The sequence below is a fragment of the Natator depressus genome, chromosome 17 (genome assembly GCF_965152275.1).
Source record: "Natator depressus isolate rNatDep1 chromosome 17, rNatDep2.hap1, whole genome shotgun sequence".
In the NCBI taxonomy this organism is placed as follows: domain Eukaryota; kingdom Metazoa; phylum Chordata; order Testudines; family Cheloniidae; genus Natator; species Natator depressus.
This window is the reverse complement of record NC_134250.1, coordinates 16,724,819-16,739,135: the sequence shown is the minus strand read 5'-3', so window position 1 is coordinate 16,739,135 and position 14,317 is coordinate 16,724,819. Positions and strand designations below refer to the sequence as shown.

Sequence of the window (14,317 nt, the reverse complement as noted above, 5' to 3'; positions counted from 1 at the left end):
TGGCAATGCTCGATTTGCAAGCGGCAATGCTCAAGGAGCAGCAGAAAGCACGATCCTTGGGCCTGAGAAAGGAAGCCACAGTTGTATTTTCACTAGGAATGGGCCCCAGTTAGAATCCAAATTTGGATCTACCCTGTCCAAGGTTCAGGTTGGAGGGTTTTCTCGGGTCCATATCTGGTTCTCGCTTCAGGGAAGCTCAAGTGTGGAAGTGGAAACATATGAAAGAGCAAATGGTGTTACTGGCTTTCCGCCCTTTTTTCTGTCTTGATGGGCGCCAGGAAAGGAGACACCTTCCTGAGGAGGGGGGGAAATGAAACGTCAGAGTGAATTTTGAGGAGCAGATATACAAATGCCTGCACTTGCTTGCAGGTATACCCATGCTTACACAGTTCCACATGCCTATGCACCCACACTTGCACAGTGTCAGTCATTCTGCTGCACTCGCTGTCAGGGTGTTTCTGCGACTGCCTCTGAGCACGTCTCCATTTACCCGCAGATTGCCCATGGAGTTCCAAAGTGGAACTTGCGCGTGATCTTGTTCCTTCTGACAGTACTGACTAGTGCATCTTCACGGTGTTGTCAGCAAGAACAAGGGTGTTCGGACACGTGGTTATGGTTAATTCACAGGTGTCTCCATGGGGCTTACCCTCATATCATTTGAATGCCTGGTAATCCAAATGGTAATGACGCTACTCTCCCAGTGAGACAGGGTCACTCAGATGGGGAGAATGGCATTTGGAGCAGGCAAGTAGGCATGATGGTAGGACTAGAGGGAGGGCATCCTGATGATTGAGTGCTGACTATATTACTTGATGCTCACATGGCACTTTGTGGATGTAAAGTGCTGTCCAGGAGGTGAGACGTATTGTTACTGTCACAACATAGTGTGTTAGAAATGTACTCTGGGCCTGATTTTCCATCCCCTTGCACCATTGTTGCACCTGTGCAAAGTTAGTGCAAAACAGTACTGCACCGAAGCCTGGTAAAATTTTACACCTGCTTTGCACTGATGTAAATGACTGAACAAGGTGCAAGTGAGGGACATCCAGGCCGTATACACTGTGAGTGATGCTTTAACCTGAATTACAAACCTATGTTGTATGGCCTGTAACAGACTAAAACCACAGTGGCGACCGCTGCAAAATGCAGAGGCAGCTCCAACAGAAAGTACTGTAATTATATCATCTGAGCCTATTTGAGCAGCTAGTGATTTGATCTTTGCTCTAGGGATCCTCTGGCTTATGAGTTTGGGGCTGAGCTGATGCCATTTTCTCTGTTGCTGCCTCCCATGGCCCTTATTCCTTCGGGGTTTCCCTACTGCAGGGATAAAGCAGTTCTGGACCTAAAATTTCCCCTTGGATTTTTCTCTCTTGCATCTCCACAGCCGCAGCTATGTGTTCTCATCGCTGGCCACCTCTGCCGTTTCCTTTGCCACAGGGGCACTGGGCATGTGGATCCCCCTCTACCTTCACAGGGCACAAGTTGTGCAGAAAACCGTCGAGACTTGCAGTTCGGAGCCCTGCGGCACAAAGGACAGGTAAGGCTCATCCTGTGCTATTGTAAAGGGGGGCTTTCCTATTGCAGCCGACATTCAAACTTACAGAGCTTGGGCTTAAGAGAATGAAATCCATTGACTAGGATCCCTATAACTTCCTGTGGCCCTTTGCAAAATGATAGGAAGCACTGGGGTTTAAATCCAGAATTTATTCTTCGCTGCTGCAGCTGATCCCGTCCTTGCTACTGGACATGAACTTGTAGTGAAGCTGGAATACTGGGCAGGTGAGATCAGGGAAGAAAGATGGCTTTGTAACTTAGGCACAGGACTGAGAGCCAAGAGATCTCAGTTCTACTCTGTTGTGGCCACTGATTCCCAGCACGATGTTACCTGGGGATGGGGCTTCTCTGTGCCTGAGCTTCACCATCTGTAAAGTGGATGTACTATCTGCAGAGGGGCTAAGCCGTTTAATTGATTTGTATGTATATAGCGCTTGGAAATCTTCCATGGAATGCAGCACACTGTGATGTCATAGGTAGTAGCTCATAACCTCACTGCAGGATCCAGCAGAAGATGGTTGCTGTGGCGAGAGAGGAGGCTGTTATCGTGGCTCACATTTCATCAGCGATAGCAGGGACTGGGCTGGCGTGGTGGCCAAAGTTCAGGACTCAGTTTGGTTGCTCTCCCTCTAGGAGCCAGCAAGGGAGTGCCCTTGTGGCCATGTACTCAGCCCCTGTGGTTGGTGCACCGCTCCTCTGCCCGATGCACCATGTGCTGTAAACATCTTTGACTGGATGAAGGGCTTTGGGGGTCCTTTATGAGTTGAAGAGAGATCCCAGACTTGCAGGGGAAGTATCGAAAACTGGTTTTGCCTGTTACTGTTTCCATATAAAGGCTCTTGGTTTGAACGTGCCCAGGGTGAAAGTTTCTCTTTAATATTACTGTAGCGCTGACCCTAAGGCAATGAAGAGAGAAGGTCTGTGGGTATCAGACTGAGTCAATTTCCCTGCCATGCTGGAGTAGCTTAATACCGAAGAGGAGTATTAGTAATTACCTTTCATCCTGAAGATATCCTTAAGCTCTTGATGGTGTGTGTATGCTGGTGTCGCTCATGTGCTACTAACATGCAGCCGCTTCTGAAGTAGATTGCAGCAGTAGGACAACATTGTAGTACGTTATTTGGGAAGAATAAAATCACAGAAGTGCAGAACTGAAAGTCCTACTTATCTAGTCCGGTCCCCATCACGGAGGAAGGACTAAATATTATCGAGACCGTCCCTGACAAGTGTTTGTCTAACCTGTTATTTAAAAAACAGTGAATAACTGCCGAGTTGCAGGGGGAACTTGGGTAAGAACACAGTTACCAGAGTTGGAAACTGGCCATCACACCAGAGTTAATGTGAGAGTTGATTGGGAAATCATTATTTTTTCCCCATACAGAACATTTGGAAAAATGATTTTTTTTTTCATTTGTGTCACAATCTCTTGACTTTCTCAAGTTTTTTGGGAAATAAAAACCTGAAGATTTTTCAACAACTGAAAGTTTTAAATCAAAACGTGAAAACTAGCTCAGTTATTCAACAAAAACCTGAGAATTTTGAATGAAAATGGAATATTTTTCAGATACGTTGCATTTTAATTTTTAAAAATGGTGGAAATTTTTTGATCAGCTCTAGTTAATACCCTTAACATGTGCCATGAAATCTTTAACAGCCTGAAGTGCCTCTTTCACTAATCTTACATTAAATTACTTAAGGATTGCCCTACCTGGATACCATTGTCCTCTGGTCCTTTAAGAGCTAGTACTTTGTTACTACTTTTGATGTGTATCCACCACGGCAGTGGGGGAGAGCGTGGGAGCTGTGATGATGGGAGAAGAAAAGTAAGGTTTGGGTCCTACTGGCTTTGCTAATGTATAACAGAAGGCTCTTGCTCCATTCTGTTTTGCTTCACGTTGCACCTGGGTCTCTTCTTTCAGCACCATTGATGGAACGTTGCTTTGTGTTGTCTCCGGTTATATTTTGCATGAAAGGTGCTCAGAGGCTGATGAAAGCATTGCTCCGACTGGGTTAAAATTGTAGGAAGGCATCCTGTTGCCAGCTTTTTGGCTTTGTACTGACTATAGAAAACAAATAGTAGGAAAATCCACCTGTCTAAGCGAATATCATATCATAAATTAACTGCCAAGAGTGGTTAATCCAGCAGACTCAGTCCATCCTGCAAAAATGTCGCTAGTGGAGAAAGCAGCCCCAACAGCCTGCCCATCTCTCGTTCATAAAGGGAGGTTTTCTCCTCCTACAGTTTTAGCTATCCTGAAGCTTCTTGGCCATTACCGCAAAGACTGTTGTGTTCCAGATCATGCACACAAGATGCAGAGCACCTGGGCGATGAACAGACACTCCTTTACATTTTGACAAATAAATAGCAAATCTGTAGTGCAGCAGCAGAGGAGTCAGTTTGGATGGGATTTCACAAGGACCAAAGGGAGTTAGGAACCTAACCTTCCTCATTCAGTGAGCTTTGAGTGTCTAACTCCCTTTACACTCCTTCACACTCACCCTGCCTTTTACTTGGATGATACGTTCGACCCACAGCATAGGGGGAGGAGCTGAGGGCTCCAGTGGAGTAGTGATTCCTAATCCATCATCAACCTGTTGCTTGTTTCTCATGCCATAATGTGGCCACGTTTGAGCTGGCAGGGGGCATTTAATATACTGTCCACTCCCTCCCCATTCCCAGTTAAGACAGAGTTCCTTGCATGATACTGTTGTAAAGCCGCACTGGTCTCAGCTCCGCACGCAAAACTCTGTAACAGGACAAGAGACTGAAGAAGAAAGCGGCTTTGGCACTGGACTCTTAGGGCTGTGTTTTCAAAACTGGCCACTTAAGTTGCACGCAGCTCACCAGTAATGGCTGCTGTACTTTAGAGGGAGTTAGAAGACAACCTGTTGACAGGCAGAGACAGTGGTAAAGATTGCAGGCTGGAATTAATTAAGGGCAGATCCCTTAGTACTAAGCAGCACTTAGGAGTGCTGTAAGGCTGCCGGGTGTGCCCACTCTGCCCTTTCTGTGTTAGCTTGGGTCTGAAATAAGCTGCTCCCCTGTTCTACTCTGAACTCTGCATCAGACTAACTGTGCACGAGGCCCCTGCTGGCTCCCCACAATGGACACCTATTCCGTTCTTTCCTCACATGCAAACATGACATTTTCCAAAATTTTCCCATGCAGACTTTGCAGACATGGTCTGGCAACCAGTTTTGGAACAAGTGGCCTTCTAGTTTTTATGGTCACCGTGGCATTCCCAGTTCCTTGGTAGTCCAGGAATTTGCCACAGGTCACGAACTAGAAAGCAAGTTACAGATTTTCAGTGTTGCCAATGCCAAAAGCACTCAAAAAGCATGAGTCAGGTGTCAGAAAATCCGGAGACGGGCTTAAAAATCCCAACGAGAATTTTGTTCAAATGATGATCTGGAGATTGTTTTATTTCCCTTCTTTTTTAGCCACTAGGGCGTAAGGTGCAGTCCTGATTTTTTAAGGACCCTTACTCCATCCCTGCCAGTGGGCGCATGCCCCTGCCAATATGACCGTGAGCGTGTGAGGTCCTGTTGTGCAGAGGATGCCATTTCGTTTCTTTATAAGTACTGGACCAGCGTTTCGCTGCGTTCCGACCGAGCCAATGTTAAAATCTCAAGCTTTTCTCCGCAGCCATGCGGGCGAGAAACTTTCCCCCCGATCAAATGAATCCAGCAGCTGAGGCTTTGAGAATAACATCTAATATCACAAGACTTGCAATGAAATCATGAGAATTGACAACACTGAGAATTTGCCCTGCTGTACTGCTGCTTAACACCCAGATGCATAAGGCAGGCTCACTTTGTATGAAATTCACCCCTGTTCAGAGAGCCAGCTGAAGGCCCCATTCACCTCCTAAGTCCCATTTAGGTCCATAGCCCTTTGAGCTGGGGGCACCTAGTATGCCTTTCTTTTCTTCAAGGAAAATTGACAGTGACAAAGACTGTATTTCTTAAATCTGCAAAGCCAGAGAGTGAAGTTCAGATCCCATCACCCTGTATTTTCCCGGCTTGTTTGTGAATAAAACTTGTCCACATTAGTGTGTCAGTGAACAAATAACCCTCTCTCAATATTTTGTTTTAATAGTTTGATCTTCGGAGCAATCACGTGCTTCACTGGTTTTCTGGGCGTGATCACAGGGGCTGGGGCAACCAAATGGTGCCGGTTAAAAACCCAGCGAGCTGACCCCCTGGTCTGTGCTGTCGGCATGCTAGGGTCAGCCATCTTCATCTGTCTGATCTTCGTTGCTGCCAAGAGCAGCATTGTGGGAGCCTACGTAAGTATAGTGCATTCTCTGAATACGCATATGCCATCTCGCGTGTGCCCTGTCCACCAAACTTCTTAGCAGATCGGTGTGCATCTTTCCATGCAGTGGGGCTGAGACACTGGTTTGTACGTGCCTCTCTTCTGCTTGACCTTCCTTCTTTTGCTCACTTCCATCTCAGCATTACCATGCTCTGTTTGGGGGCAAAACAGCATTGTACTGTTTTCACCTTTCCCATCAAAATCTCACCAATAAGTGCTATAGATTAGACACAGGGATATAGCTCATGTGCAGAAATCTATCGTTCTCCTCCTTTGTTCTTCTTTAGCCAGGTAAGAGCATTGCCGTAGTCCAGAATGCCAGTACCGGGAAATGTCGGTCACTTTTATTATGAAAGTTCTGTCATTACAATGTAGTTAATTTTCAGTCGCACTGAGGCTATCCTTTTTGAAACCGGTAATTACCTTTTAATTCCTGAGACTGGACAGTTTGCTGCATGACTGAGAATAATAGAGCAGATACAGTGTATTATTATCTATTTTTATTACCATAAGGTCTAGGAGCCCTAGTAATGAACTGGAGGTTCATGGTGCTAGACACTGTGCAAACACAGAACAAAAAGATGGTCCCTGCCCCAAAGAGGTTACAATCTAAGTATGAGACAACAGGTGGGTACAGACAGATGGGGATACAAGGAAACAATGAGGTAGTGCATAATGAAAAGGCTACCAAAGGGGTAGTAAGTAAATCAGTCATGCAGTTCACTGGACATTTGGAAGAATTAGTGGTAATTACATAGTGAGAAGTGTGTGATTACCAGAGATGGTTGGGAGTTTTTCAGCGACATGTTTTTTTCGTTGGAAATGCTAATTTGTCAAAACCAAAACTTTTCACAGAAATGGTCCAGGATGGTAGTGAAGAAAGATTGCGATTTCAGTCTAGCCAATAGCCTGCGGGGGTAGTGCACTTGCCTGGGATGTAGGAGACCCAAGTTCAAGTCCCTCCTCTGAATCAGGCAGAGCAGAAATTTGAACCTAGCTACAGTACCCCTCATCCTGAGTATCTGCGTCTCCCACATCCCAGGCAAGTGCCCTAACTTCTGGAGTGGATGGGTGTGTCAAAACTTTGAAAGGTCCTGTTTTCACTCTGATACAGAACAAAAACAAATATTGAAACCTCAGAATTTTTCACAAAGTGGAATTCTTGTTTTCTGGACAGTGTCTGTGATTACACAACAGCTGCAATAGCGCTGTACTGTAATAAAGTGTGACCAGGTACACTTCAGACTCCCACGCAGAATCCTTCATTTCTTTTGTCGTCTTCCCCTACTGTGTGCAGGCTGGCCTAGGGGAGGGACTCCTATCACAGTCCAGTCCCAGGTCTGGATCTTGCTTTTAACACAGGAGAATGGAAATCCTGGGCAGTGAAACAGATCCCAGTTACATTAAACCCTAAAGCCCTTGTGTTTTTATGCAGGACAGAGAAGCTAGGTGGGTTTTTTAGGGACTAAGCAGGAAGGTGGGAGTAGGGTAAAATCAGAAAGTCAAAACCTTGCTTTCCCTGACCAGAACACAATCAATCCAGGGATGTAGGGCTTGATTTTAAATGAAACAAAAAGTTGCACTACAATTTCCTGTCTAACCCATCACTAGGTTAATTGGGATCGTTCTGTGTGCTGCTGCTGTGGTCATTATATACAGACTCTTCTGAGAAGAGAGTGAAAATTAAAAAAAAAATCCACTCTGCCTACTGAGTAAGAGTCAGAAAGAAATCCGGACCAATGGCCTCGTGGCCTGGTCTAGTATTAACCTCTGATTCAGAGAGCAGCAGAAAAATGACCACAACGCCTTAGAGAAGGGTGTTCAAGGTTAGCAAAATTGTTACCCTTCCTTTATTCCTAGCTGGCTCTAAATAAAGTTATCTGTCACCTATTTCTGCAACAAAAGACAAATACTATGCTTTCATTGATCCCGTTTTAATCATTTCTTCATTGTCTATTATCTCAAGAGAGCTGATTTTATGTAGATTATATTTCTGTGTAGCCATTCTATTTGTTGAGGAGAGAGTGGAAATGATGAAACAATCCAAACACCAGCATGGAGTTTTAAGAAATATAAGCAGTAACTGTAATAGACGGTCACTCTGGGGGTTGCATGAGAAGTGAGTTGATAAGCTTGGGAAGTCATATCTGAATATGGAAAAAAATGAAGGATATAGGCTTGCTTGTATAGCTGCCCAGCCATCTGGTCTACACTTTCCTGAATGTACTCAGCTTCCTGGTTCATTTTTCCCCTTTTCATTCCTTTCCCATTGGTGGCTCTGGTCCCTGAACACAGCTCTGTTGATCTTTCTCTTATGTAGCAGCAGCCCCTAGACAGGCCAGGTAGGCTAGCTTCTCTCTTTCAGCTATCTTTACACGCCTCCAGGCTGTTCTGTGCTGTAGTAGGAGTAGCTGGAAACAAGTAAGAGAGGGAGGACTTGTGGCACCTTAGAGACTCACCAATTTATTTGAGTATAAGCTTTCGTGCGCTATAGCTCACTTCATTGGATGCATCCTGCGGAAAGTGTAGAAGATCTTTTTATGCACACAAAGCATGAAAAAATACCTCCCCCCACCCCACTCTCCTGCTGGTAATAGCTTATCTAAAGTGATCACTCTCCTTACAATGTGTATGATGATCAAGTTGGGCCATTTCCAGCACATTCCCCCCCCCCCCCCCCCCACACACACAAACCCACTCTCATGCTTTGTGTGTATAAAAAGATCTTCTACACTTTCCGCAGTATGCATCCGATGAAGTGAGCTGTAGCTCACGAAAGCTTATGCTCAAATAAATTGGTTAGTCTCTAAGGTGCCACAAGTACTCCTTTTCTTTTTGCAAATACAGACTAACACGGCTGTTACTCTGAAGTAAGAGAGGGAGCACCAATTAGCTAGCTGTCCACAGACCACCAGTGATCCCTGGACTCAGTTTGGGAACCACTGATTGTTCCAATTTCCACTTGTTACTACTGTGTTTTGCTGTAAATCCTGATTACCCCTTACTCTGCCATATATATGTGTGTGTGGTGTCATCCTGCACATTAAAACAACAGTTTGCACATCTTTAAGTCCCACTTTCTCTGAAGTTTGCACTTCTCTTTCAGCATCAGGACATCCAAGCTCATCTTTCCAAACCCATTATCTGCACAGCATCATGATGTCACGCCGCTCATGTAGTTCAAAAGATTCTGGGGCTAGAAGCAGATTTCAGGTGCTGAACACTTAGTTTAAATCTCAAGACAACTTCAAAGTGGTGTTTTATGTGCCTTTTGCCAAGCTTTTAGCTGTTGCGGTACCTTGGGCTCAGCAGTTACTTCGGTTTCCCAAGATCATCTTAAAAACAAACAACTTCTCCCAAATGAAACACTTCCAATGTAGTTTTGGTGGCTGCTTGGTTCCAAATCCTGTGATCTGTCTTTTGTCCCGAAGGCGGTTCCTCCTTTGCTTTTTGAGATTTGCATACTATCCAACACTGAGAATTAGGGACTCTTCAGTTTGAGTGAGTGCACAGCAGCTGTGTTCCCCATCCTTCAGAATACTTGTAATGATGAACCTCATTTTGAAGCCTATGAAATCAAGTTTTAAATTGTAGACACCAAAAACATCTGTAGGGAATCCAGAATGCTTCCTAATGTGCTTGGTACCAGAACTGCAGAGTCGGTACGGTTTGGGACAATGCCTGTTTACAGCACATGTCCTTGGCACCTCTCTTGAGTAGAAATGCTGAGTACGATTTTCTGAGTATTTCTCTTTTTCTTTCACCAGCACACATATACAAAGAGGGTAATTCTGAAAGGCATATTGAGAGAAACACAACCCTGTGCAGAGCCAGCACAAGACTTGTGTGCCATGGCCTGGTGATGGGCCTTTGCACGGGGTCAAATTTCACCCACTGTATGCAATAATTCATATATATATTCCTCATAGCCAAGCAGGTGTAGGGTGTGTGTGTGTGTGTGTGTGTGTGTGTGTGTGTATGTGTATACAGATACAGGTGTATATATATGTACAGATGTCTAATGTAAAGGCATAATGGAGAAGAAGCTAGGAACTCAATGGCAGAGCAGACAAGCATATCATAAGAACCAAGGGAAGGACTGAGAATTCCTAGCTCAGAAGCCGTACCGTCGTAATTGGCCCAGTCACCATAATACAGGAAACAAGACCAGTCACAAAGAGGTGGGGTGGGAAATAAAGATAATTTTAGAAACAAATAAGTGCAGGGGTGAAGATTTGCTAAATAAGGAAAAATCTTCCCAGCAGCAACAGAAGGATCAGAGTTCAGGGAACCAGCACACAGTGAAAGCAAATGACGTGGCCATGTCCGGATCAGAACTGCTAGGGAGCAATGAGATGTTCCACCCCAAAAAATGTACGTCTAACACAGGGGTGGGCTATCAATGGCCCACGGGCCGCATCCAGCCCACCAGCTGTTTTAATCTGGCCCTTGAGCTCCTGCTGGGGAGTGGGGTCTGGGGCTTCTGGTGCTCCAGCCGGGGAGCAGGGTCGGGGCTGCTCCATGCGGCTTCCAGAAGCAGCAGCATGTCCTCCCTCCAGCTCCTACGCAGCCCCTGCCCCAACCACTGCCTCTGCAGCTCCCATTGGCCAGGAACCGCAGCCAATGGGAGCTGCAGGGGCAGCGCCTGCAGATGATGCAGCACGCAGAAGAGCCACCTGGCTGTGCCTCCACATAGGAGCCGGAGAGGGGACATGCCGCTGCTTTCAGGAGCTGCTTGAGGTAAGTGCCACCTGGAGCCTGCACCCCAGGCCAGAGACCTCACCCCCTCCTGCACCCCAACCCCAATTCTGTGAGCATTCATGGCCCGCTGTACAATTTCTATACCCAGATGTGGCCCTCGGGCCAAAAAGTTTGCTCACCCCTAACACGACCAAGAGAAATTAACCCAATTCATTTCAGTGGGCATGTTGCTAAATCTTTCATTCCCTCTCAGAGGCCATCAGAACTCACAGGGACAGTGCAAATAATGTACTTCAGAAATATCCCCCATAGCTAGTTTCATTCCAGAAATGAATTGTACCCCATTTGAAGGTAATGAGGTCAAGGAGTAGGAAGGAGAAATGAGGCAGTTAGAAGTGGAATCGGTAACCAGACCTGAGAGGATACTGAAGAAGTGAATTAAAAATAATTTGAGAGCTTGAGTCTCCAGAGTTGTCAGTCCGTCTATTATCAGAGGGGTAGCCGTGTTAGTCTGTATCCACAAAAACAGCGAGGAGTCTGGTGGCATCTTAAAGACTGACAGATTTATTTGGGCATAAGCTTTCGTGGGTAAAAAACCCACTTCTTCAGATGCATGGAGTGAAAATTACAGATGCAGGCATAAATATACTCACACATGAAGAGAAAGTAGTTACCTTACAGGTGGAGAACCAGTGTCCACCATGGTCCACTATGTTCACCAGGACTCAATTCAGGAGGACTGTTTCTTTTAGGTAGAGTATCAAAAAGTGAGTGGTATGACAAAGCAAAATAAGTTGTTGAGGTGGCGTATTATGACACTCGTGGCTTTTCTTAACTTCTTGATTTGGGGAGTATTGGGTCATCACAAGCCTATCAAAATGGTGTGTACCTCTGTTGAGTTGAGCCAGATCATCTTACAAACAGATGGTATTAAAGCACAAGGTATAAAGTTGAAAGGAGAAATGAATCCCCATTTAAGGCATTTCACCTTTATTTTTAGGGTCTTCAAAACAATTAGGTGTACTTTTGGAATAAGTTAGTTACTCTTGTTGATTCTCCGCAAGAGGCCAAGAACTGATTTAGCTACAGAGACTGAAGCCCCAGTTCTACCTAGCATGTGCTGTGTGTTTTGTTGAATGTATTGAAAGCTAAGTATGCACTTAGTGCATTGGGACCTAAACTATTACTGCTGATTCCTAGATGTATGTTCGCTCCAGAGGAGGGATAGAGACCTAATATTATATTGAGGGAATCTTGCACTGATCCACCTGTTCTGGGGCTAGAGAAATTCATTCCCACTTTGCTATGTGACCTTTAATACTTAACCTAATTGCTAGTGAAGGAACTGACTTGTGTGTCCCGGGGAGTTCCATTTCACACAAACGTTGTTCCTTTTCTGATTGGGTCTATGTGACCACATGTTTTGAAGCCAGGAATCCACCATGACAACGTACACTCATGTTGACTTCTCATGTTAATCTGTCACTGAAGGTGTCAGCCTTTTGCCTAACTGTTCTCTAGATTGTAAACAATGTTTTCTAAAGGAGACCTGATCCAAGCACTCAGAGTTGAGATAAAAATCTATGTATTTGTAATGTGGTCTGTTCTGAACATTAACCGGGGACTTATTGTAGGTAGAAGCCTTGGAATAAGTTTGAAATAAACAGTATAGGAAGGTTTGTGGCAGATAATTCCCCCCCCCCATACCCCAATTGAGTTTCATGTGACTAAACCTTGTCCTTTGTATGTGTTTTGTTATGACAGATTTGCATTTTTATCGGAGAAACTCTTCTGTTTTCAAACTGGGCGATCACAGCTGACATACTAATGGTGAGTCTATGCTGTCCAAGCATCTTTCCTTTTGGGGGCGGAGGGGTCGAAACAGCCTTTCAGATTGCAATGGACAGCCGGTGGGTGTTCACAAGTCCCTTTAAAAGTCTAACTCCAACTCCAGCCTGTTTTTTTTTTTTTTTTTTTTTGCTGCGAGGGAAAGAGCTGTATATCCTCCCTTATCTTCCTTTTGAACGTCAGTTCGGTGAAACCTCCACAGAATTCCACGGGTGCCCTGAAATCCTAAGGAATTGTGAATGGAGCTCAGTGAGAGCTCGTGAATAGGCTGCCAATTGGCCAGTTTTACCGTCCAGAATTCCCACTGGCTTTGTTTAGTAATAGGAAGTCACCCCCTACACACACAAAGCCAGCCATCACCTCTGTCTCACAGCCCCAGGAAACTAGCCATTCATCACACACACAATAGAGTATCACTTTGAGGGGAGGGGAGGGGGAAAAAAAGTATGAAGAAGTTTTGGACTGTGTCCACTTCTTCCAAGAGGAAACACTCAAGGCTTTTTCACATCATGTCCCTCATCTTCCATTTGTTCTCTGCATAAAACGTTTCATGCCTCTCTGCCCTATAGTACTCACCTCCCCAACAGGCTTTTGCACATCTGTAGCCCCCTCCACCCAAGGATCTCGAAACATATTGATCCTAACAGTGCCATTGTGAGAAAGGTTATTAATAGGTACGTTTCACAGGTGGGGAAACTGAGGCACAGAGGGGTTACAGGATTTGCCCAAGGTCACATGACAGAGTTTGGACCCGATCCGGCGGGTAGTGTAGACATACCGATAGGGTTATTCCTCGCTTACACAAACGTAAGTCAGTGAAGAATCAGGCCCAGTATTTCTACACATTAAGGCCTTAATTCAACAAAGAACTTAAGCTTAAAGGTAAGCACATGCTTAAAGACTTTGGGGAATACTGATGAAAGTTAAGCACATTATTTCTTTGTATTATGGTAGCACCTAGGAGCCCCAGCCAGGGACCAGGACCCCATTGTGCTAGGTGCTGTACGAACCCAGAACAAATGCCTATGTATGTCTGTCTAAGGTACTTTTATAGTCCCCATCACTGTAGTACCTGAGCACGTCACTCTACTGTATTTAATTTCCCACACTCTTGTGGGGCAGGGCAGTGCTGTTATCCACCCCCATTTTACAGATCAGGACCTGAGGCACAGAGAGACTAAATGACTTGCCCAGGTCATACAGGAAGCCTGTGGTAGAGCAGGGATTTGAATCTAGGTCTCCAAGGTCCCAAGCTAGTTCCCTAATCACTGGACCATCCTTATCCTTCCTCTAAATGTTTTGGTTTAAATCAGGGGCTCAGGGCATGACCCTCTTTAACCCGTTAAAAATTTGCCTTGATTTCAATGGGAGTGAAGGATCCTGTAGCTTTTGAATAGATTTTCTGATGTCTGCAGTCTGCCTTTTATGACTGGATCCTACATTGTTTGTTTTTTGCAGAGACACTGCTGTAGTCCCAGGCATTGTCTCAGAGCAAACCAAAACAAAACAAAAAAAACCCCTCACAACAACAACAAATTAACACTGAAATAATTTCTAAGATCCAGTTTAAAAGCAAAACAACAAACAAACAAAACTTAAGTGAGCACAGGAAAGAGAACATAAAATCACATCAAAAATGATTTTTAATAATACTTTTTAATTGACATAGACTTTGAAGCCACTCTTGCAGTTGGCTGTTTAGACAAATGAGCTGTCTGTAATATACAATAATGCCCCTGCTTAATACATTATTAGTGGGAGGATGAACTTAAGAGCACTATATAAATAAATGTGAACATCCATGCAGATCAATATTAGCCCATAAATTGAAGAAATGGTCTGAAGTGTGTTTATATTACACGTGGACCTTGAAAGGATATGTAGTCAGACAGTCAG

At 44.8% G+C, this 14,317-nt stretch overlaps 1 protein-coding gene across 3 annotated transcripts in view; it reads left to right on the top strand.

Moving 5' to 3' along the window:
* The window catches only part of SPNS2 (SPNS lysolipid transporter 2, sphingosine-1-phosphate), a 172,548-nt gene that overhangs the window by 114,230 nt on the left and 44,001 nt on the right, over positions 1–14,317 (top strand). For all 3 annotated transcript variants that reach the window (XR_012642213.1, XM_074974558.1, XM_074974557.1), the window contains exons 7-9: positions 1,385–1,537; positions 5,654–5,843; positions 12,338–12,403. Coding sequence is in view for 2 of the 3 variants with exons in the window: in XM_074974558.1 (XP_074830659.1) it covers positions 1,385–1,537; positions 5,654–5,843; positions 12,338–12,403 (409 nt within the window). In the remaining variant the exon portion in view is untranslated. The remainder of the gene's footprint in view (positions 1–1,384; positions 1,538–5,653; positions 5,844–12,337; positions 12,404–14,317) is intronic.